This window comes from Barbatula barbatula (genome assembly GCF_947034865.1).
Source record: "Barbatula barbatula genome assembly, chromosome: 12".
Classification (NCBI taxonomy): domain Eukaryota; kingdom Metazoa; phylum Chordata; class Actinopteri; order Cypriniformes; family Nemacheilidae; genus Barbatula; species Barbatula barbatula.
In genome coordinates, this window is record NC_136775.1 from 12,179,374 (window position 1) to 12,202,628 (window position 23,255).

The 23,255-nt window shown below is 37.6% G+C and overlaps 2 protein-coding genes across 3 annotated transcripts in view; both read left to right on the forward strand.

Moving 5' to 3' along the window:
- Window positions 1–14,651, forward strand: part of atp8b2 (ATPase phospholipid transporting 8B2) — a 28,647-nt gene extending 13,996 nt beyond the window's left edge. Inside the window, exons 13-29 of the mRNA XM_079469656.1 lie at window positions 21–229; window positions 631–665; window positions 839–1,007; window positions 1,181–1,369; window positions 1,868–1,983; window positions 3,207–3,371; window positions 3,448–3,559; window positions 3,684–3,789; window positions 3,887–4,112; window positions 4,284–4,467; window positions 5,857–6,080; window positions 9,241–9,324; window positions 9,414–9,659; window positions 9,818–9,956; window positions 10,278–10,408; window positions 11,303–11,803; window positions 12,406–14,651. Of these exons, the coding sequence (XP_079325782.1) occupies window positions 21–229; window positions 631–665; window positions 839–1,007; window positions 1,181–1,369; window positions 1,868–1,983; window positions 3,207–3,371; window positions 3,448–3,559; window positions 3,684–3,789; window positions 3,887–4,112; window positions 4,284–4,467; window positions 5,857–6,080; window positions 9,241–9,324; window positions 9,414–9,659; window positions 9,818–9,956; window positions 10,278–10,408; window positions 11,303–11,803; window positions 12,406–12,498 (2,929 nt within the window). The 3' untranslated portion in view covers window positions 12,499–14,651. The remainder of the gene's footprint in view (window positions 1–20; window positions 230–630; window positions 666–838; window positions 1,008–1,180; window positions 1,370–1,867; window positions 1,984–3,206; window positions 3,372–3,447; window positions 3,560–3,683; window positions 3,790–3,886; window positions 4,113–4,283; window positions 4,468–5,856; window positions 6,081–9,240; window positions 9,325–9,413; window positions 9,660–9,817; window positions 9,957–10,277; window positions 10,409–11,302; window positions 11,804–12,405) is intronic.
- Window positions 14,652–15,647: 996 nt separating this feature from the next.
- Window positions 15,648–21,298, forward strand: il6r (interleukin 6 receptor). 2 transcript variants are annotated; one of them, XM_079469563.1, is made up of 11 exons: window positions 15,725–16,069; window positions 16,789–16,918; window positions 17,042–17,445; window positions 17,531–17,654; window positions 18,256–18,425; window positions 18,549–18,700; window positions 18,808–18,988; window positions 19,579–19,610; window positions 19,706–19,754; window positions 19,987–20,101; window positions 20,207–21,192. In XM_079469563.1, exons 1-11 carry the CDS (start codon window positions 15,979–15,981, stop codon window positions 20,538–20,540), a joined length of 1,782 nt encoding a protein of 593 aa, XP_079325689.1. In that variant the 5' UTR covers window positions 15,725–15,978; the 3' UTR covers window positions 20,541–21,192. The 2 variants fall into 2 exon arrangements, with proteins under 2 accessions (XP_079325688.1, XP_079325689.1); XM_079469562.1 differs by having other exon boundaries at window positions 15,648–16,069; window positions 16,789–17,445; window positions 20,207–21,298.
- Window positions 21,299–23,255: the final 1,957 nt, after the last annotated feature.

Here is a 23,255-nt window from a genome sequence, read left to right on the forward strand (position 1 = left end):
CACGTGTCTGAATGTGTTAGTGTGGAGGTGATTCGTTTGGGTCATAGTTATTTTATTAATTGGGACCGGCGAATGTTCTGTAGCCGTAGTAACACAGCAGCGGAGGCCCGGACCACCACACTTAATGAAGAGCTGGGACAAGTGGAATACATCTTTAGTGACAAGACGGGAACCCTTACTCAGAACATCATGATCTTCAACAAGTGCTCCATCAATGGCCATGCATATGGTGAGGCACACTCATGAAAACGCATTATTGCTATTCTGGAAAAGCTGTATATCAAATACATGCTTTTATATCAAATACATGCTTTTCTCAATTTTACTGTTGTAAATACATTGCTTGAAAGTAAATATGAACATGCTTTCTTTGCCGTATTTGAGGTCTGAAAAAATACAAAGCATCTTTTTTTTTAATGTGACCTGTTTCATTTTCTGCAAATAAATGCAAATCGAAACATTTTGGTATGAAATTTGGGAGAAATATTGTTAGTAGTTGTGATTATAAATACAAAAACTGTTTTTGAATTCTGAAATGGTGTCTTAATTTTTGTCCGCGGCTATATATACCCTATATACACAAATTTTACATTATATTTCATAGTGTTACATGTTGGTTGCGTATTTCAGGTGAGGTCATGGACATTCCGGGGTCCCCGCAAAAGGTGAGTTAAGTACGTGGTGCTGCTGATGGCAAAACATTTTTTTAATAAACCACATGTAGTTCAAGTTAAGTTTAAAATATAAATCTAGTATCTTTGTGTCATACATATTTTCTTAGATATTACTTAAATGTTTGTTTTATTAACAATCTATTATTCTCTTATGAATCTATTAGAGACCTCAGCCCCTGGACTTCAGCGCATGGAACCCCTTTGCCGACCGTGGCTTCTGTTTTTATGACCAGTCCCTGCTGGAGGCAGTGATGGTGGGGCAACCAGCCGTGCATGAATTCTTCCGGGTGCTGTCTCTCTGCCACACTGTCATGAGTGAGGAGAAGAGTGAGGGTAAGAACCTGCCTTACTCGCAAGCTTCTTTATCCAGCTGATGCCTAATATGAGATAAAACAGAGTTTAAAAAAGGAAGCGGCTACCTTTAATATTGTTAGAGGGAAATGGGTTTTAATCTGATTTGTCATTATGTGTTTTTACTCTCTGTCCGTGTCTCATTCTCTCTGAAGGAGAACTGTTGTATAAGGCTCAGTCTCCGGATGAAGGAGCGTTGGTAACAGCTGCTCGTAACTTTGGCTTTGTGTTTCGCTCTCGGACACCGGGTACCATAACCACCCAAGAGCTCGACAATGCAGTGACATATACACTCCTTGCCATCCTGGACTTCAATAACATTCGCAAAAGAATGTCTGTCATAGGTATTACAAGCACATATCCACACATGCATCTTCAGAAACCAGAAATCAAAGGCAAAACATGTAACTCGTACAGATGCAAACACAAGCAAAGTTTTTTCAATGAAAGCTCACGTTTAAATGTTGTCTTAAATTGCCATAATGCCAGATGGCTTAATACTGTGACAGAGAAACAGGCAGTAGAATTCCTGTGGGACTGAGAAATCTGGATGCAGTGTTAAGGCTGCCCTGCCAAGCATCATAAATAAGTCGAACATTAGCACTAATGTTGTGTTTGTCAGAAACCCTCATGTAACTCTAAATAATGCCCTTCATATCTGGGTAAGTGGTGATCTCGGTGTAGCAGGCATTTCATTTGTGTTTGTTTACGATAAATTATTGCTGGTGGTTTGTGTTTATTTGAAAAGGAGATGTGTTAGCTATATTGGGAGCACATCAGCAACACAAAACAAGAACATCTGTAATTGAGAATCTGTGTGTGTGTGTGTGTGTTTGTGTCAGTAAGAAATCCAGAAGGCCGGATTCGTCTGTACTGTAAGGGCGCAGACACGGTGCTTTTCGAAAGACTACACTCTTGCAACCAGGAGCTGATGAACGTCACTTCAGACCACCTTAATGTAAGTGTTTTTTCCTGTTTTTTTCTACATTTACATTTAGTCATTTAGCAGACGCTTTTATCCAGAGCGACTTACAGATGAGGAAACATTGGAAGAAATTATAACAACATAGGCAACAAAATACATAAGTGCATCAAAACTAGTCCATTAAAGCCTAGCACAGTATACAAAGCTAAGAATAGTGAGGTTAGTATATATATTTTTTTTTTCTGTCTAAATGTGTGTTTGCATTTAAATATATAGAGATTTTGCACCAGCAGATTTGCACAAACAATGTGATTCGTTTTTTTATCCAGAGTTATAATATCTGATTTCACCTTGGCTTGTTTGTCCTGTGGCTGGTGGTTAAAATGACACTCAAGGAGGTCTACAGTCTACTTCCTACTTTATAAGTTAAACAACAGAGCCCTCTTGTGGGTGTTTTAGAACTTCACAGATTCATTTATACAGTGGTGGCCAAATTAGAACACTAGTATTTTCACCATCCCCAAAAATGGTTTTAAGTCAGTTATTTACATCTTTTGCCGTAGTGTGTCTGTGGGAAATGCAAGTCACGATTTAAGGTTCAATAACGCTGTATTTTCCACATACCATGCATGTTTGTATTTCCTCTTTGCCCCGCTTCTCAGAAACGCGCAGATTTTTTACAAAGCTCCTCACTCTGAAATGCGAGGTGTGCTATGATTGGCCAGTTAAGCAGTGCATAGTGATTGGTCGAATACTGCAAGCGTGTGTACAATTTGGATATGTAACGCTTCTTAGCATCAGTTTCCAAAGAAATTGAACTGACAGGTACGCCCACCTTACTTGCGTATACATATGGGCGATCAAATCATTCTACGAAATGACGTATATTTGTGGGAGTGTGGTTACACAAGGTGTTTCAGGCAGGTCTGGGTGAACATTCGCTTTTAGATTGCATCTTTTGTTTTGCATGGGCAACTTGTAACACACCAAAGACACATAAAAACATGTATTTGTGCCCTTAACAATTCATATATTAATTCAATCAAGATGAGTTTTAACAAGATTGACAGATGCGGTCAAGACCTCGAAAAAATGTCTTAAGACTAGTTTTGAGTACTACAACACTATTAAGCACCATGCTCAACTGCAGTAGTAAGTTAACACTGAATTCTAACATTTGCTCTCTTTTGATAAGCATAGTAACTAAATGTTTTATTACCTTGAGCTCATGTTGAGAAGTTTGTATGTTGATGTAGGAGTATGCGGGCGATGGGTTGCGAACGCTTGCTGTGGCGTATCGGGATCTGTCTGAGGAACAGTGGGAGAAGTGGTTTGAACGTTACCGTGGTGCTGATAAAGCCACAGACTCCAGAGATGACCGGCTGGCTGCCGCCTATGAGGAGATCGAACAGGACATGATGGTGTGTTTGTATAGAAATGATCTGGTTTAGCTTTGAATCATTTTGTTTATTGTTGTTTACGTGTGACCTGTTATAGCTGCTGGGGGCCACAGCTATAGAAGATAAACTACAAGAGGGCGTTCCTGAAACAATTGCTATTCTTTCATTGGCTAACATCAAGATCTGGGTGCTAACTGGAGACAAGCAGGGTAAGAATCACGTCTAGATCTGGTACACATGACCACAATAGCTTTATACTTTGCATCAAACGTGGATAAAACAAGATGTATGTTTAGTATAACTTTATTACGTTTTTTTCTTTCTCTGTGACAGAGACGGCAGTGAATATTGGTTATTCCTGTAAGATGTTGAGAGACGACATGACGGAGATCTTCTTTGTTAATGGACACACTGTCCAAAGAGTGCGTGAAGAACTGAGGTACAACTGACATCTGTCTATCCATCAGTAACTGAAATACTGACACTGAGTGTCTTTTTCATCCTCTTATCATTTTCTTGTGGCTACATCTTGACAGAAAAGCCAGAGAGCGGATGCTAGAGTCAGCACGCACCAGGGATGGAGGGAAGGAAGCAGAGGCTCAGGGTTGGGGTGGGGCTTGTGGGTTTGGGAATGGATGTGAAGGTGGTCCTGCTAATTGTACACCTGATGAGAGTAAATGTCCCGCTCCTCAAGCCCCGCCCTTATCCCTGCTAGAGTCAATCGGTGGAGAGTTTGCCCTCATCATCAGCGGGCACAGCCTGGTAGGTGACACCTGATTCCTGAGATGTAATTGGAGGATGTGAAGAGGGAAATAAACATGTTATTTTTTGCTGTATACCTTTAATTTTGTTCATTTCATGCATTTTCAAAGCAAATACATTAAATTTGTTTAGTTTGTTTAGGAATCTCTCTCTCTCACTGTCTCTTTGCAGGCTCATGCTTTGGAGGCGGATATGGAGCGGGAGTTTTTGGAAACGGCATGTGCATGTAGGGCAGTGATCTGCTGCAGGGTGACTCCTTTACAGAAGGCTCTGGTGGTCGAGCTGGTTAAACGCCATAAGAAAGCCGTCACACTCGCCATTGGAGATGGAGCAAATGACGTTAGCATGATTAAGAGTAAGAGAGTTCTTTAAACATTATGTTTGCCTGGTGAATTAAGTTGTCTGTGTCACTGTGGTAAGTTAAGGCTGAATTGTTTTGCTTTGACTTTATCGATCAGAAATGCAGATTTGTGTTGAGTGCATCATAAATCAATGCAGAGATGGTTACAGAATCAAACATTTTGCAGATCATTATTATTAAACAGTTTTGACAGAATTAAACACTGATTCTTTATCACTGATTCGTATTTTTGTATCGTATTCCAGTAAATACAGTGGTGTCCAAATGGGATATCCGACTTTGCACAAGTAAAGTCTTTATTCATAAATCCTAAAACTTTAGTATCTGGGTAGTTGACAGAGTAATAAGCATATTTGTGACTGCAAAGATTTAGAAAAAAACGAATAATGAAGATAAATCTTTCTTATGCTATTTTGTATTATGAATAATATATAAAACAATGTAATATTAACAGTTTGTTTTCTAAATTTTGCAATCTCACACCATAGGATACACTACCACCCATGAATGTTGCATTGATGTGTTTGGAGTATAAACTGAATCTCAGCTTTGATAAGAATAAAGAGACTTGGCAAATATTACACACATCACAAATGGCCGCTGTCCTTCCCAAACCCTTGGATGCCCAAAGCATCTCATGTTGATTGGTTAATCCAACCTTTAATTGAAATTAATCTAAACCCCTCATCACATTCAGCCGCCACTGTAAGAACCAGAGTGGGCCCACAGAAACCAAAAGTTTGAGATGTTCGTTTGTTCTGTTGTTGTGTGGTTGTGTCACTTCCCCTGGCTGAGCAAAAACATCTCAGGATTCTTACCGTGGGCTCTCATGGTGTCACAACTTTATTTCATAAGGGTCCTGTGAACATGGATAACAACAAGATGTGACGGATGTGGTTTATGTCTAAATCTCTTTGCACCATCCTGTGCTGAAACGCACAAACACGCACAGGTTTCTGCCTCTGCAGCAGTGTTCCATACTCTTGTTTGTTTGCTGCAGTGGGTGTGTGCAGGGCTGTATTTGTTTTTTTGTTGTGTGAGGTCAAGTGTCAATCTCAGAGTTCAGTTTATCATAAGATTTATACAAAATATTTATTTAAAAAAACAAATGCATTTTCACTAGTTCACATGACTTTATGCTTATAAATTAAAAACAGAGAGTTTTATCCAGAGTCTGAAATTTTAAGTTATTCTATACCTACAGTATTTATTAGTCTGTGCATTCTCTGGGGTCGAACCCATGACCCTTGCTTTTCTTGAGTCATCCTACAACAACTACAGTAGTAGTAGTTTAGTGCTTCTCAACTGTTTGGAATTAAAGTACCCCCAAACATATCTTATCATGTCACCCAGCTGAACCTGTATGCATGTGTCTTCCTGTAGCGGCTCACATCGGCGTGGGCATCAGCGGTCAGGAGGGGATCCAGGCCGTATTAGCATCAGATTACTCCTTTTCCCAGTTCCGCTTCCTGCAGCGACTCCTGCTGGTACACGGACGCTGGTCCTATCTGCGAATGTGTCGCTTTCTCTGTTACTTCTTCTACAAGAACTTTGCCTTTACTATGGTGCACTTCTGGTTTGGATTCTTCTGTGGATTCTCAGCACAGGTGAGAGCTGGTAAATGTAGCAATAATACATCCATTTAGCATCAGACATATGGGTTGAGCCTTTATGTGTTTTTCCCACAACACTAAAGGAATTTTGTATAGTGAAAATACAGTTCAGTTGCAATTTGGCTGTGAGTAAAGCTTAAAATCCTTATTATAACTTTTATGTCAATTCACAAACGTATTGGGAACAGGGCTCATTCTATTCTAAATAAAATAGCATCACATTTGTTATTACTCTACAGAAAGTGAAGAAAACTGTATTATCTTGCGTTCTTGTGAATCACTGAACTAATATTTAGTTGTGTAGCCACGGTTTCTGAGAACTGCTTCACATCTGTGTTGCATGGAGTCGACCAACTTCTTGTGAAAAGGTATTTTAGCCAAGGACGATTGTACTACAGTCCATAATTAATTAGCATTTCTTGGTTTTGCCCCAGAAACAGCATTTGTGATGTCACCCTACAAATTGGGTTAGAGCGTTGGGCTTGTGATCAGAAACTGCAGGTTCAAATCTCAGTGCCAGCAGGTCATGACTGAAGGGCCCTTGAGCAAGACACCTTACCCCTGATTGCTCTGCAGTAATGTGTCACTGTAAAAAAAACTACTTGTAAGTCGCTTTGGATAAAAGCGTCTGCCAAATGAATAAATGTAAATGAATAAATGATTGGACTGGACACTTCAAAACGTTAATCTTGTTGGTCCAAGATGCTGCTTGCTTACTGCTGTGTTTGGGGTCGTTGTCTTGTTGAAACAAACATTTCAAGGGCATTTCCTCTTCGGCATAAAGCAACATGACCTCTTTAAGTATTTTAATGTTCTCAAATTGATCCATGATCCCCGGAATCCGAAAAATAGGCCCAACGCCATAGTATGAGAAACATCTCCATATCATAATGCTTGCGCCACCATGCTTCACTGTCTTCAAGGTATACTGTGCCTGCTTTCATTAGTCTTTAGGCCAGTCAATGTGTTCTTTGGAAAATCGTATCCTCTTTCGCACATAGGACTTTGCTATTTCTTGCCGATAGCTTCACATATGCATCTTCTAATTGTTACAGTACTCACAGGCAGCATCAGACTTTCTTTGATCACACTGGAGCTGATCATTGGCTTGCCATTTTGCCAGTCTTTGCCATTTTGGCTATTCTTCAAACCAATCAAATGGTATTTTTCCGTTTTCTTCCACGTCTTTCTGGTTTTGGTTGACAATTTAAAGCATTTTATATCATTCTAACTGAGCGGCCTATCCTTATCTGTTCTTCTTTATATGTTTTTATGAAATTACGCTGTTCTTCTGAACAATGTCTGGAACGACCCATTTTACTCCGATTTTCAGAGAGAAATGAACAATACAAGATTTGCTGCCTTTGTCCTTAAATAAGGGCCACTTGTTTGACACCAGCTTTTTCACAGAATGATTTACATCTCTATTTTAACCCTGCTATTATTTTGAACACACCCTTTTCGATGAATGATTCAATTACACAGAATTAGCAGCATGTGTCATAACTGTAGGGTCTGTTGGTATTACTCTACTCCGCCTACTAGTAAAATATTTGCCATATAGAAATATAATCTCTACCGAAAACAGTGACTGATCTGGTTAGTGATGTTGGAATGCTATTATCTTGAACATAAATATAATACTGAAATTAATAATTGAATTGACACTGTTTTATTATTTTGCACAAATGTACAGAAAGTTGGCTACCTAAACATTCAGACAAGATTTAAGATATCAAGGACATTCAGACAATATTAAAGATATCAAGGACATTCAGACAATATTAAAGATATCAAGGACATTCAGACAATATTAAAGATATCAAGGTTATATTTTTAGGTTATGTTATGCTCAAGCTTATATAATGTTCTTTCCATTATGTTGGATACTTTTCTGTAGAAAATGGTAAATAAAAAAATGGCTTTAGCTGATTTCTGATAACTATGAACAGTAGACAGATTTTGTGTTTCTATAAAGAGATTTTTTTTGCACCGTGTAATTTACCGTAGAAATGACATTTGTACCCTATTAAAATGAAACTGTATCACTTTAGATTACGGCCCACAAAGTATCGCATAATTAAACAGGATTTACAGCATTACTAATTGTTACAATAATGTACCTCTACAGTACATATATATATATATAGATAAAGGGGAACAATTTGCAAAGGGGGAACTGCCATATAAATATCCAAATCAAACCGCTCTTGAAATATTTGATTATAGTCTCGAAACATAAACATTAATATGACCCTTTTTACACATTAAAACTCATCATAGTAACTCATAATTAAAATAAATTATTTGTAAAAATGTATCCTAAAGTAAGATTTTCAGTTGACTGACAGTCTGCATGCTTCGTTCATGTTGTTTTGCTTGCACAAAGACTGAACACATCATTTCCCTTTAGTTCATGTTCGCTTAAGTAATAAAATAATAATAATAATTCATATCCACAATAGCTTATTTCTGGGTACATTGTGATTACAAAAATGTAGTGTATGTTCACGCAAAGATTGTTGTATAGCATACTGCAGGTCATTCATGCCACAGTTACCCCTTAATATTAAAATACTTACAGTATAAATATACTTTTTTATTTCCCAAACTTTGCATATTGTTCCCCTTTATCTACAAATGTGTACTGTAGAGGTACATTATTGTTACAGTTAGTAATGTTGTAAATCCATAAAAAATTAAGAGAGCATTCAATATTTTCATTAAAATAGCATTTCTAGATGTATTGTTGTCATTCCAGTCCAGTGTTTGTTAAATTGAAACAAAATCACATGAAGTTATCCAGCAGCAATGTGAAAGACTGAAACCACGACAAGACGCATGAAAACTGTGATAAAAATCGAGGTGATCCGATAAAAATGTTTTTCATCTTTTCCCAAATACATATACAAATATTACTATTGTATTGCTTAAAAGTGAATATAAATCTTGTTTTCGTTTGCAGTATTTGAGATGTGAGTTAGTTTGACCTGTTTCTCCTGTTTTCTTTTGCAAATGCAAATAGAAACAATATTTAAGAAATAGTCCATTTTAACATTTGAAAAAATGGTCTCTGAAAGGGTCTCTTTATTTTTTCTGTGTCTGTATATCTAAAAGTTTTTGTTTGCTTTGTTCTCTGTTGTTCTTTGCTTAGACTGTCTACGACCAGTACTTCATCACGCTCTACAATATTGTGTACACATCCCTGCCTGTGTTGGCAATGGGCATCTTCGATCAGGTAAATAGTCCCTTATTCCATATATATCGACAAAAATTACTTAACCTATTTATTTTTTAACCACCTCACCTGCTCCTCATTTCCCTCAGGATGTTCCTGAACAGAGGAGCCTTGAGTATCCAAAGCTGTATGAGCCAGGTCAGCTGAACCTGCTGTTTAATAAACGTGAGTTCTTCATCTGCATCGCACAAGGAATCTACACCTCTGTGGTTCTGTTCTTCATCCCGTATGGAGTTCTGTCTCATGCAACGCAGAGCAACGGCATTCCCCTCGCAGACTATCAGACTTTTGCAGTAACTACAGCGACGGCCCTTGTCATCGTCGTCAGCGTGCAAGTGAGTCCATGTAGACAGATTATAGAGTTTAGTTAAAGTCACACAGCAATTAACCATAATACTTGATATCACTACTCTGTATTACACTACATATTACGCAAACGTGTTCGTTTTCTGAGTTTTTAACTGCTAAAGTGCTTTTGTTACTTGCTCTATAGATTGCTTTGGACACTGGTTATTGGACAGCTATCAATCACTTCTTTATATGGGGCTCTTTGGGTACCTACTTCACGATTCTCTTTGCTATGCATTCCAGTATTCTCTTCAGCATCTTCCCCAAGCAGTTTCATTTCCTGGGTGAGTCAAAACTTCAGCCAGCTGTGTGCATATGAACAAACAAACCCACACTCGCCAGAATCCCAAGCTTACTTGCCATACCTTCTTACATCTGGAAATCGTCTTTGGAAATGATTTGGTTTAGTTAGGTTGTAGAATGAATTTGAAAGGGATATTTACATGTCAATTTAAACCTTTTTAATCTGCCTAACACGCTAGAGAACTGGCTTTTTAAACTGAGTATGGAGTCTTGTTTGGTTTAAAATGCATATTGCATATAACGTGGTAATCTATGTGACCATTTGCTGTGTTTTTTTGTGTGTGTGTTATTTGTGACCACAGGTAGTGCTCATAACACACTGGGACAGCCATTGGTGTGGTTGACCATTGCTTTGGCAACGGTCATCTGTATTGTTCCAGTCCTTGCCTTCCGCTTTCTCAAACTAGACTTAAAACCTCAGCTGTCTGATACTGTAAGTATGTGTGTGACATTTCTTTGTCTGTCATCTTTGAATTTTTTTATTCATTTAATTATTGTTCCACATCTAATGTATATGTAAAAAATGGGATATTGATGTTAAACTGTTCCATAGTAGAGAAGACATTATGTATACAATTTTCTAAAAGGCTCATCAGAAAAGTTTTGTTTTTTGTTTTTAAAAAGGTTCACATTGTCAAGCATACCAGGCCAGTAGCCGGGGATGTCACTTTTTTTAAAGAAGCACAACGCAAAGCCATACTGTTTGTTTGTGTATGTGTTTAGAATTGGGAAAATATATATATCTCCGCTGGTCTTAATCATCTTTAATGTACAAACTGATTTCAAAATAAGCTGCAAGATGCATTTATATGTTTGGGAATAACGGAAAAACTCTCATAAGTTTCTTGATTCTACCACATGAATTGACGTTTCCGCATCCGGTGTGCCATCGCCTTCAATTGGGCAGTAAATCAGTTTCAACACGTCGATGCACAAAAACAAATGATGTGCTTGATCATTGTTTTCACTGGTTTTTAAATGTTTGCCACCAAACGGATCAGCCAAAACACATGTAAAGATTTCTGTTGCAAATGTATAAACGGCCCCTAAATAAAGCATGTAGAAACTTTACACAAAGGTCAATCATCTTTGTAATATTTCTTCACTGCACATAGCTGCATGCATGAAAACTCGAAGTAGAAAACTGCCCCCATGTTCTGTATTCGTTTTGGGTTGTTAGGTCAATTTATGAACACTGTACATTACATTTGTGCACTACATGTTCTGATTCATAGCGGTAGATTCAATTTGGTGCACATCAGTAAATTAACACAATTTTTCCCCACACACTTACCCCACTTTTTATTACTCACTCCATCTTTTGCAGGTGCGCTACACTCAACTCGTTCGGCAGAAAAAGCGGAAGCCCTGTGGCCGCGCGGGTCGTGGAGTGGGCAGGGCTGGGGCAGCTGGAGGCAGTGCTCTCGGCCGTCTGGGGAGAAGTTGCTCTCGGCGCTCTGGTTACGCATTTGCGCACCAGGAAGGTTTCGGCGAGCTGATCACATCGGGAAAGAACATGCGCTTGAGCTCACTAGCTCTCGCCACGTTCGCCTCTCGCCACAGCAGCAGTTGGATTGACACGCTTCGCAAGAAAAAACATACAAACAGCACGAGTTCACATAACACACCGACTACTAGTGATGATAATACTCAAGCTCCACCCCTTTCTATATCATCCTCTGCGACTGGCCCTCAGGATGCAACCCCGGGCGAGGCAGGTCAAGCTTTTAATGCATCTGTCCTCAAAAACATCTCTGATGATTTTGCTCTCAGTGTGGTTAGGAATACAGAAAGAGAGGCGGGAGGATGTAGTGCTGGAACAGTGCAGGTAAATATCAAGGCAACATTTGAGCTCTGAAAGCAGTGATTGAATAGAGAACTGCTGTGCCACATACATCAATTTAAATCTTGATGAAATAGGGGTTAGAATGCTGATGAAGTGTGAGACTAAATTAGTAATGTTGTGAACTGTCAAAAAGTAAATTTCCCCTAAGGACCAAATGACAGGAAACAGAAGAATCTTAAGAACACTTTCATTTCTCTTTTTTCAGGGGTGGGTGTTCTAGTGGTCTCTGTTTTAGCTTTCACAAGTTCCCCAATATTTAGGAGAACCCTATTGATATTCATATGGGTTATCATGTTACATAACATGCAACTGTGTTAATATAAAATATTATATACAGTACTATGTATGGTCAAAAGAGTTCATTTTCAGAAATTAGGTTTTTTATCGTGCACTATTCCAAGTAATTCCAATCAAAGTGCATTTGAGTTGTTTTGACTAAGTAAAAGTTACAAAATAAAAAGCAGCCAACACAATAAAACCATGATAAAAATGTGATCTGTTTTAATTAATAAACTCTTATTTTTGATCTTTACATGAAACTTAATTAAAGGTCTTTTCACTGAAAATGAATTATTCTGTTGTAGGAAGCAGTGTTGGTAGAGAGGGGAGCTGGACCTCGGACCAGTGGTGCCGGCAGCCAACCTGCCATTGAAGAGGAAACATCCGGCGGCGAGTGAGAAAAAAACATCTGATGGGTGTATAGATCATTTGGAATCCTTGATGTGGATCCTCACACCCCCTGGTGTTTGTTTGGTCATGTTTGTGAGGACATGGCCAGTAAAGATAGAGCACCGGATAGACAGTTTGGGAGCAAAAACTATTTCAAAATGCATAAAAAGGCAAATCAGTGGGCAAACTGTGCAACAAGTCAGGACAAAGAGAGTTTTATTTTTGTGTGCATTCACCTGCATTCTATACGATCTCAGATAACTAGCTTATCTCATATTTAGTTATTTGATATGTTTATGGATGAAAGAGTTTTCCATTTTAGCCAAGCTGTCAAAACAGCCAACCACTATATAACATTGGCAATGGTAATAATATCACACACTTCTCTCTATTAAAGCTAATTGCCCTTTCGTGCAAAAAAAAGGTCAAAGTAAAAAAAAATTCTGGATGAAGAAACTTTTTTCTGACTCATGGTTGACCCTAAAACATCATATCCATTTTAACATTTTGGTTATTTGAGTATCAGGCCAGTTTTCCTCCACACATGCCAGAAGCTGAAGCTGTGACAACAAAGCAGAACTTTCATACTGGAAGTGTCTTTACTGCATAACAGCTGTTGCTCTATATCTAAATAAAGCTTTAGAATATTGTCAGAAATTAGTAGTTATGTAGGCTATTACCTGGTTGGTTATTCAAACACCAGCCAAAATGTTTATACACTTCTTAAAAATGTTAGCTTACCAGCTGCATCCAGAGATGAACATCCAACACTCTGTCGTTTGTTAAAAAGTACTCTGCTTCATATAAATGTGAAAAACAGGCCTTAAAGGGACAGTTCGCCCCCAAAGAAACTTCTGTCATCATTTACTCACCCTCAGATTGTTTCAAACCTGCATACATTTCTTTGTTCTGCTAAACATACAGGAAGACATTTTCAAGAAGGTCAGATCTCATCCCCCAGAAATATATGGGAGTCAATGAGATTTGACATTACTCCTGTGTGTTCAGTTAAACAAATAAATATATGCAGGTTTGAATCAATCTGGGGGTGAGTAAACGATGACAGGATTTTCATTCTTGGGTGTACTTTCCCTTTAACAAAGTAAATAGTGCACTGTATCATCAAGTTTTGTTTCAGTATTCAGATGCATTAGTTATGTTTCTTTCTCTGTATCAGCAGTCTCTTATGTGGTCTTATGCCCTTTTTCTTAGCTTAAAAAAGGATATTTTTCTTTTTGTATGTGTTTGTTGCTCAGCCATTGTTAAGCCTGTTTACATTGTCTTCACTGACAATTTATCTTTAAATTGCATATAATGTGGAATTATCAACTGCGAAGTGAACGTTCCCATGTGCTGTTGGAGAGAAGGACACGTGGGTTTGTTTGGCAGAGACAAACAATTATAGGGATCTACAGATTTGTTATTCTGTTCCCAAGGTTGAGAATAGCACTAAGATTCTGTGTGTGACGGAAACACTATCGTTCTCAGTGAGAACGTGACTTTACTGGATGAAACCCTTCCGTCCTCATCCATTTCTTTGCACCATACTGGTGCTTCAACCCTGAACGTCTGTCTAGACTATAAGTTTGATTCTTCCGCACTCCTAAACCCTGATCTACTGGAGTCCAGCTGTTTGCCTAGACGATGTGCATGGATCCAGTGGACTGTCATAGTGAATGTTTGGACTTTGAAAACTTGTCAACTTAAACTTCGAGTTACCAAATGGAGACCACCCTGGTCTAAACGTGGCCTTCACCAATGTTGGGATGAGATTGAGCGTAATTTAATGAGAGAAAGAATGTAAAAGAATAGTGTGCGTGTGTTTGTTAATTGTGAATGACAGATAGACCTTAAGCTTCCAATGCACCCTGTGTAACTTACAGTACATCTAAATCTCATACTGATGAATGGAGATAACTATTATATGCCTTAAAAGCAAAATGTGTCAGTGTTTAAAATGTCTACCTTCTTCCATTCACAGCATAACATTATTTCATCTGTTACAAAAATATTTTGTCAGATACAATAAGAGGTTTAATGTCAAATGTTTGTTTTTTCACAGTTTCTGTTGACGTGAATTTAATGTCCGATGATTATTTGTGTTGTGAACAGTAGATGAGCCTGAAAAAAAGAAAAAATTAAATTACTTCAAATAACAAGTACTAAGCTGGTCCTGATTGTGTGTCTAACTGTGTATGTGTGAATGACTTTGAATAATTGTTCAAGAAATAAATAATATTGTAAGCTAATCAATTATTATCATGGCATCAGCATAAATGACCATTTCACAAGAAGGCAAACAGCCTTTTAAATGTTTACACACCTTCACATCATGCCAATTTTAGTGCATGGAATGATAAAAAAAAATCTGATGTGTTAGTGACTGTCCAAAACGTGACAATTATTTTGAGACAAATAGAGATTAGGCTGTGAATATCCAGATAAAATGTTGGTTTGGCACAGAAGGAAATGCCTTAATAACAACAAATCATTTTCTTAACGGTGTATGGGAAAGAGGAGTGATTTGGTTGCGTAGGATGTGCAAAGTGGTTATATCCTCACAAATTTGCTCCAGGATGTATACTGTACATACACCCTTTGCTGAACAATACAGAATAATATTAAAGAGTCTATTAAACAAAAAGGCAATACAAATTAGTACACCATTTGTAGAACTCATTGTTTTGAAAAATTTACTTTGATGTTTAAAAACATTTAGCTTTATTGAAAGTTTTTGCATTAAGACAAATTGTTATTTTACTGCGAACAGCATTTACAGTATATGCATTTTTCACAAGCAATGTATTACGTTTAATTCCTAACCACACATGTACTGGGTTTTAACTTATTTTAAATAGCTGGTAATACTTTATTATTTATAATATATAGTGTATACTTGTTATGACTAATAATATTGTTATTTTTAATGATGTTGCTCCATCAATGTTTCATTGATAATTACATGCAAATTAAGGTAAGGTATTGTTGTGTAGGCTATGGGATAATACAGTACATATAACTTTATGATCACGTGCATGTCGAAGACATGAGGTCTCTTGGGTCACTCTCACTCTATTATTGTTTAATAAACCTGACCGCAAACAGAAGACTTCGTTTCACGCTCTTTGCCTTGGCAAATAGGAACTTGTTTGTCTTTGTGGTTCAACAGTTTCGCAAGAGCGGATTTGTTGAAGTAACCGATAGTTAAATATGTTAGAGTGAGAGGAAGGGGCTGCACTCTTTTGGATCTATCATATATACAAGACCCCGAGCCGAAGTGAAAATATTTCTCAGACGAATAGTTCGGAGACATCGAGAATTTTAATTAATCGTTTCATTGAATAAGTTTATGTTTGGTCTCTCAATGCTGATGGGGGAAAATGTAAACAGTCGACACGTTGAACTTGTTAAATTGACATGTTCAATTATGCGCATAATAGTATTTTTGAACCTCATTGTTTTTTGAAGCAAAAATCTTATTTAGTACCATGTGGAGCAGATCGACATTGAAGTTACTCGTCTGTGTTTTATCTGCGGTGAAAGTTCACTGTTATCATGAAGAGCTGTGTCCTCGCAAAGGTAACTTTCACTTAACAAAATAAGATCATTTATTCGTTTGTTGATTTGGCTTGACCCATGTCACTGTATTTATTTGACCTATTCTGTGTACAGTATATTTTCAGCCAGTTTTATTAGACGATTGTTTTCTGTGTTTAACCGCTGCTGCGAATTAGGATCCGATTCTGGTTAATGGTTAATATTGAGAGGTCATTTTACCTAATCCTATCTCAAGAGGAGTGAAAGGAGAACTTAAGGTATCAATTAACATGTAAGGATGACTTTTACTACAACTAAAGTGATACTGTGTTTCGTGACGCGTAAAACATTATGGGGGTCGCGTTTTTTACTTTAAAGTATTTACTTATTATAGGCCTATGCTAATTTCATTTTCTAATAATTGTAAGTATTCTGGATTTTGTTTTCTTAAACTAAAGCTTGTAGCCAATCTGTTGGTGCTACATGCATTCCAGTTAGACTCATTTAAAAAGACAGAAGATTATGGGGAAGAATTTGGGATATCTCAGTAAAAGGAACTGAAATCAAAAGTAGCTCTTTGTTGCATAATTTCGTTTCATATTTTACTAACTCATTGAACTATGAAATATATAAACTCACGCATGTGCACAGACTCGATACTCGGTGCGTATGTGTCTAAGGACAAAAATATTTCAGGAATTAATCTGATGAGTCAACTTTTGTAATATTGTTTGACTACAGTGAAATGTTAATTTTTTCAGAGCCGCCTCCAGGAGTTTTGGTATTGAAGATAGGAAGCAATGTTGTGCTCAGCTGCCGAGGTGATGTCACAGTGAATGATGTACCATTGGTTTCGGCCACAGTGGTGCATAAAAAACACATAAAAAACAGGTCAGAAGCTGTAAATGTTGGCTTTACGACCCAAAGCGATTCCCTATATGTTGATGATAATAGCATACATGAGATCAAAGCGGGTGCTACAACTGGAACAAACACAAAGACTGTTGATTCCAGAATTTATACTAAACCTAAAGAGAACACCAAGGTCACAGTTAAACCTGTAACTATAATAGAGGATCGACCCCCTTCAAGGCGTGTCTTGCGTGATGTTGATCCACCCACCCAATCAGAGAGGCCGGGTGGAGCTCGACAGGAGGAGGTGTATGGGGTTACCATGGGAACAGACTTCTTTCCAGAGGAAGATGAGTATGAATACTACGATTATGAGGAGGAAAGATCCAGGGTGACCAGGGGCATCAAAAAGCGCACGCGATGGACTCTGAATGGCCGACAACTGCGTGTGGGTGTGGAAAGGGGAAGGAGTTTACGGCTTCCCCATCTCACCTTGGCCAATGCTGGAAATTACAGCTGCTATAGAGGAGACAGACTGATTTCAACTACTAACATTAGTGTGGGGGGTGAGGACTTTCTTTCACAAACAGATGCATCAATATATTATTTAAGACGTACACTGAATCATGCACATTCTTGTGTTTTTTACAGCATCCCCAGAGAGATCCACAATCTTTTGCTACAGGAAGTCTCACACTAGCAATGTCCGCTGTGATTGGACATCTAAAGAAGCAATAACCCCACGGCCACTGTGTTACCTACTCCTTAAAAGAGGGTAAGTGTGTGTGCGTGCGTGTCTGTAAACATGAAACTAATTTATATCAAAGTAATCCTCACTTACCACAACTGTGTCAGTATCCACATGATAGAATAGATGTCTTGAAGGGATAGTTCACCCAAAAATGTTCATGTTCAACATCATTTATGTTGCCGTTGGTAAATGATTGATAACAAAGATGATACCAAAAACTATAGGTACCCATTTACTTCTACCATATGGACACAAAACCGATGCAAGTTAATGGTTACAATGTTTTTTGTTACCGGCATCTTCAATGTATCTTCTTTTGCATTCGGCAGAAGAAAGAAAGTCATGCATGTTTGAAATGACAAGAGGGTATGTAAATAGAGAAAATAAAAACTATCCCTTAAAGGCGGAAACAAATAGTAGTCCATATGACTGGCGCACTGAGGTCCAAGTCTTCTGAGGTCATGTGATCCTTGTATAAAATGCCTAATACATTTTCTCATAAGGCTTCAGAAGATTATCTTACATGTATGAACAGCTTTTGTGCTATTCTGTCCAGCAAAAAATCATGCTGGTTTTGAAAACTTTAAAGTATAATAATGCCCTTTTTCTCCTTTTCTTTCCAAAGATTGTGGGGTAATTTCACTCGTACTCATTGTTCATTCGCTCGTTCGCGGTGTTGGTGTGCTTTCCCCGTGGAGGAGGGCGACCAAACGCTCCATTTGGCAAAACTTTGTGTCACAAACACAGTGGGCAGCGCCACCAGCCCTGAAATCCTCTTCAAGCTACAAGACATCAGTGCGTGCTTCTGCTTCTCCATCCCAATGGCTATGTGTTTCTTCATGGTGGTCTTTTTTTACAGCACCTGTAATAAGACGTTTTAACACTTATTAAATTATAAAAAACATATTTTGTTTGTAGTTAAACCAGACCCTCCTACCAAAGTGGAAGTGAAAGCAGTTAAAGGTCGTAACCAAATGTTAAAAGTGTCCTGGTCTTATCCCAGTTCTTGGAAACATGGCTACTATTTCCTGGACTTTCATCTGAGATACCGACCACAACAGGCAGAAAAGGTAATATGGAAGTTTTTATGTATTTCCTTGCATGTACATAAATCTATGTGTATCTTGAGTTGTGGCTTTGATACTTTTTCATATGTTCTGTTGGTATGTGTATCTAGTACCAAACAATGTGGATGAATGAAACTCTGAGCAGACGACTGTCTTTGGTGATATTTGATGCGCTGCCACACACTCTGTATGAGATTCAGATTCAGGCCAAAGATGAGTTTGATGACCTTTTCAGTGATTGGACTGATACTGTGTTTGGAATGACCTGGTCAAACAACGAAATACATATTGGTACATATTTACACATCTGTAACAAATTATAAATCTAAAAATGTTTTATTCTTGTCTCACTTCCAGTACAACTATATTAATATATTTTTTTAAATCCTAACTGTATTACAATGGCTAATTTTAATGACATTTATGGTTAAAATTAATAAATACAAAAGTAAATAAATAAATAGAATAGAGTCATCCACTTAAACATGCTTTAAAAGACTTCTTAAAGAAATAGTTCGCCCAAAATGAGAATTTGGTCCTCATTCACTCACCCGCTTTCTTCAAAACAAAAGAAGATATTTTGAAGCATGTTGGTAATCTGAACCATTTACTTGCATTGGTTTTGTGCCGATACAATTAAAGTGAATGGGGACTGCTGTTGTTCGTTAAGCAACGTTCTTCAAAATATATGTTTTGGTTTTCTGTGGAAGAAAAAAGTCACACAGGCGTGAGCACATGATGACAGAATTTTCAATATTGGGTGAATTATCCCTTTAATTTAAAGATTTCTCAATGTGAAGCAGCTTTAAAATACTATTTAATGTTCGACAAAAAACTTTTGGAGGTACATTTAAACTTTTGTTTGTCATGTTTCTCTGTAGAGACTACTACCACCTTTGAAAGCAACATCTTGGTACGTTTAGTCAATGTAATATCAATTTAAAAACAGGATGATATGCATCCACATGCTCAACGCAGCACATCACACGTCTGTTCACTCTCTTGCAGGAGATGTTTCCTGAAGGTTCAGGGGGATCCGGAGAAGGTCTTGATATAGGTGAGTCTGTGTAAGAGTTAGTGGGTATGACCTGAGCATGAACATGACCTGAATATCATTGTCCTGATTCAGATACTGTTTCTCCCACATCTGTTAATTTAATAACGGAACCTGATAAGGAACGTGGTACCTTAAAATACAGAACAGGAAATGGTTATTAGTAACATTCCTGAAGTTTAACAATGTGTCAGTCTTCCTCTCCAAATGGCATTTCACCTGCCCTTACTCTCAGGTTCAGTGGTCATAGTTGGAGCTGAGGATAGCGATGCAGCGTGGCTCTGTGTGTCAGCAGTTTGTGGGCTGTGTTGTTTTGTAGCCCTTATGATGCTCACAATTTATTTCTTCAGGTAAAACTCCTTTCTCTATATTTATCGTTGTATTGTCTATACAGTGGTAAACTAATGGTAACCTCCTCATCTCATAATTTCACTATATTTTTTACTCTTTCTCAGGCATAGTCTACGATTCATGTCTACGGTAGGGAAAGAGAGTTTGGCCTTTTCTTCCCTCCTTTTATCCCCCCCCTCCCCCCCTCTTCCTCCTCCTGCACACTCTGTGCAGCTTCCAGAAGAGGGAAATTCTCTGATGTCTCCTATCAACCACAACCAGCAACATTTCCTTCCTGATCAGCAAGAGGAACAGGCGGGCATTCACCTACATAACATAGACTACTTCATGATCCCGGCGACTGAGGGTGTGCCATTAACTATAAGCTCTTCTTTACAAGAGACATTAAACAAAACAAACATCATTGGCACATATGATAGTGACTTGCTTTGGCTATAGGGCCTACAATAACAAAACATTTAAAAAAAATAATGTGATCAAATAATGTAAAGCCACAACGTGTGTGATAAAAAAGAATGTATCAGCCACAGTCAGTTGCGGTGTATTTATTGTTCAAGGTGTACAATGCGTCCCATCAGCTGCTGAACAATATACCAAGTGATAAAAAACCTTCACCTACTGGGAAGAAAAAATGGCCTTCTCAACTAAAGAGATGAAACAATAGTTTTCTACTTTGAACCCCTGACTTTGAAATTCTGTAGCTATGCAAATTCAGTCAAGGGAATGTTGTTATTGCTTTGAATACATTTTTTAATGCAAAATCTTGCATTTTATGCAGTGTTTTAGTTTAAGTGTTTCTTGTAAAATACAAAGAGCTGCACCGAATCTTCTGAATGATATGTCATTTTTTTGTACAGCTTTTTTACAATACCTATTGGTTCAAAAGAGTTTATTAAAATGGTGTGTGGAAAATCAAGAGAACACACACGTGTTGATAGTTTGAATTATTGACATTTAAAACCCCTGTTGCTTTTGCCTCAATGCTGTAATGGATTTACGTAGTCAGCAAAGTGTTTAGATTTCTATGGTCACTATAGCCTAAACACTGTTTTTCAAGCAATTCATTAAAACGTCCAAAACGTCTTTCTCCATGTATGTGTTTGAACTACATGCATCATTATGTTTAATTCCTCAAATTTAAATACACAATTTCCAAATAGATTATGGGATATTCTGATTAAACAGGTTTAAATGGTTTGCAACTGTTTAAATTGCGCCATCTAGAGCACACTTCATTAACTTCACTGGAGATTACGAGTGTTGAGTTTTGACCAAAGTGCTTCACATAGCAATAGTAACAGTGTACTTAAAAGAAACATATCATATCAAACGAGTACACTCTTATGAAAAATGGTACTAAATAGTACCAAAAAGGGTTCCTCGGCTTGTAACAATAGCAGAATCATTTTCTCTAAAAACAGCAGAAACTCTTTATATAAGGTTCCATAACCCCACCTTCGTTTTAATTTAGAAATTTGTATTAATTTATAAATTTCGTTTTCTATTTCCGTATATCAACTAATAGTTTTTTCTTTCTGGTCACATCATTAAATGTCATGTAACATTCGATATATTTGTACATTTTAATACCTTTTAATACCTTTCACAACTTTGGCATATTAGCCTTAGACAGAGACATAGGAACATGTAAAGAAATAAGTTTCAGCCCATTTTAGCACAAAAGCAGTAGAAATGTGAGAACAAACATATATATAATCAGGAAAATTATACAAAAACATGATTACTATTCAAATTTAACTGATCAGCAAAATTATACAGCAAACAGTGAAGCCAGAATCAGGTTATCTTCCGATCATTCCATATCCGTTTTCAAATAAAAAACGGAGAATGGAAAAACTTTCATTTTTTAATTTCTTTTACAAAATAAAAAAGGAAAAAGTTTTTTTAATAAGAAATGTAACATTTTTTGTAATATATATATTTTGTTTAAACTGGGAAAATTAAATAATCTACATATTAAATAATGAATAATGCCTGTTTTTATACCATGAGCTACAGTACTTTTTTGCAAACAGTTGCATATGTCACCAACAGGGGGAGCAAATGCGCTGCAAAGCAAGGAGGTGCAAATATGTTCATTACAGTAAGAAAGAAATTACAGAACAAGAATTGTTCATTTATACACCAATAAATAGAAAATACATAGTTCTCAGAGTGAAGTACATTTTTTATCTCAAAACAAATTTTATATTTTTCCATCATTTGTCTTTTGCTGAATGATGTACTGTAATATAAAATCAGAAAACAAAAGAGTAAACATGTGATGATCAATGTGCTTCTTGTCTTTGGGCTGGGTCGGGCCAGAGCACTTCATGGACATCACAAGCAATATTGTCCTTCCTGAGGCAATGGGGAAGAAGCCTCTTGTGTGCCGTATCCAGTCCTGACATTATACATGGTGATGCAGAACACCATGGTTGCTGATAGCAGCACAGATTGTGACATTACCACCTCGTTGACCAGGAACTTCAACAATGGCCCGCTGTCCAATTCCACCTCTCCTTCTCCTCTTCCTTGACCTCCTCTTCATCTTCCTCTTTCCTGCCCTCCTCCTCATCGCCCACCTCGCATAAGCACTCGTCCTCTCACATTGTTTCTTCTATTCATTTTCAGACTTTCTCACCTTCAACAACCTGTTTGCTCTCTGAACTGGCTTATATCGGTTGTGTCTTATATCATTTGAAACAGGTTAAATCAATTTTGAGTGGTTGTGTTCAATCAATGAGAATATGTTCTCTATTTGTATTTGATTGTTGCCACTTGTGTTTACCAGTATGGATGACATGTGCATTAGAGTGCAGAATGTGTTTTGAGAATGAGAATGTGTTTAGCATTTTGCTGAAGAGTCTAAGTGAGATCTGCAAATTGTGTTTTACCATGAGAAATGGTTTAAGGTATTGACAGACTGCACAATTAGCTACATAAGTTCAGCCAATGGGTTTTAGTGTTTTAGCAATTGAGAAAAACTGTAATGGACTGTCTACTAGAGGTCTGCATTACTGCGGCTCCTACGGGACCCTTAGATACAATTTTCCGGTATTTAACTGTGAATGGGAGCCAACTCCTGACATCCTTCTAACAGATCACAAGTACAGTCTGATCTGAGGACTAACTATGCATGTGCTGCATGGG

What these genes read in the sequence shown, in the direction of transcription:
- il6r (XM_079469562.1), top strand. Translation starts at nt 15,979, where the DNA reads ATGTGGAGCAGATCGACATTGAAGTTACTCGTCTGTGTTTTATCTGCG. An exon ending in AGAGCTGTGTCCTCGCAAAG is followed by an intron (nt 16,070 to 16,788) that starts GTAACTTTCACT and finishes TAATTTTTTCAG; the next exon opens with AGCCGCCTCCAGGAGTTTTG. An exon ending in CGGAGAAGGTCTTGATATAG is followed by an intron (nt 19,755 to 19,986) that starts GTGAGTCTGTGT and finishes CCTTACTCTCAG; the next exon opens with GTTCAGTGGTCATAGTTGGA.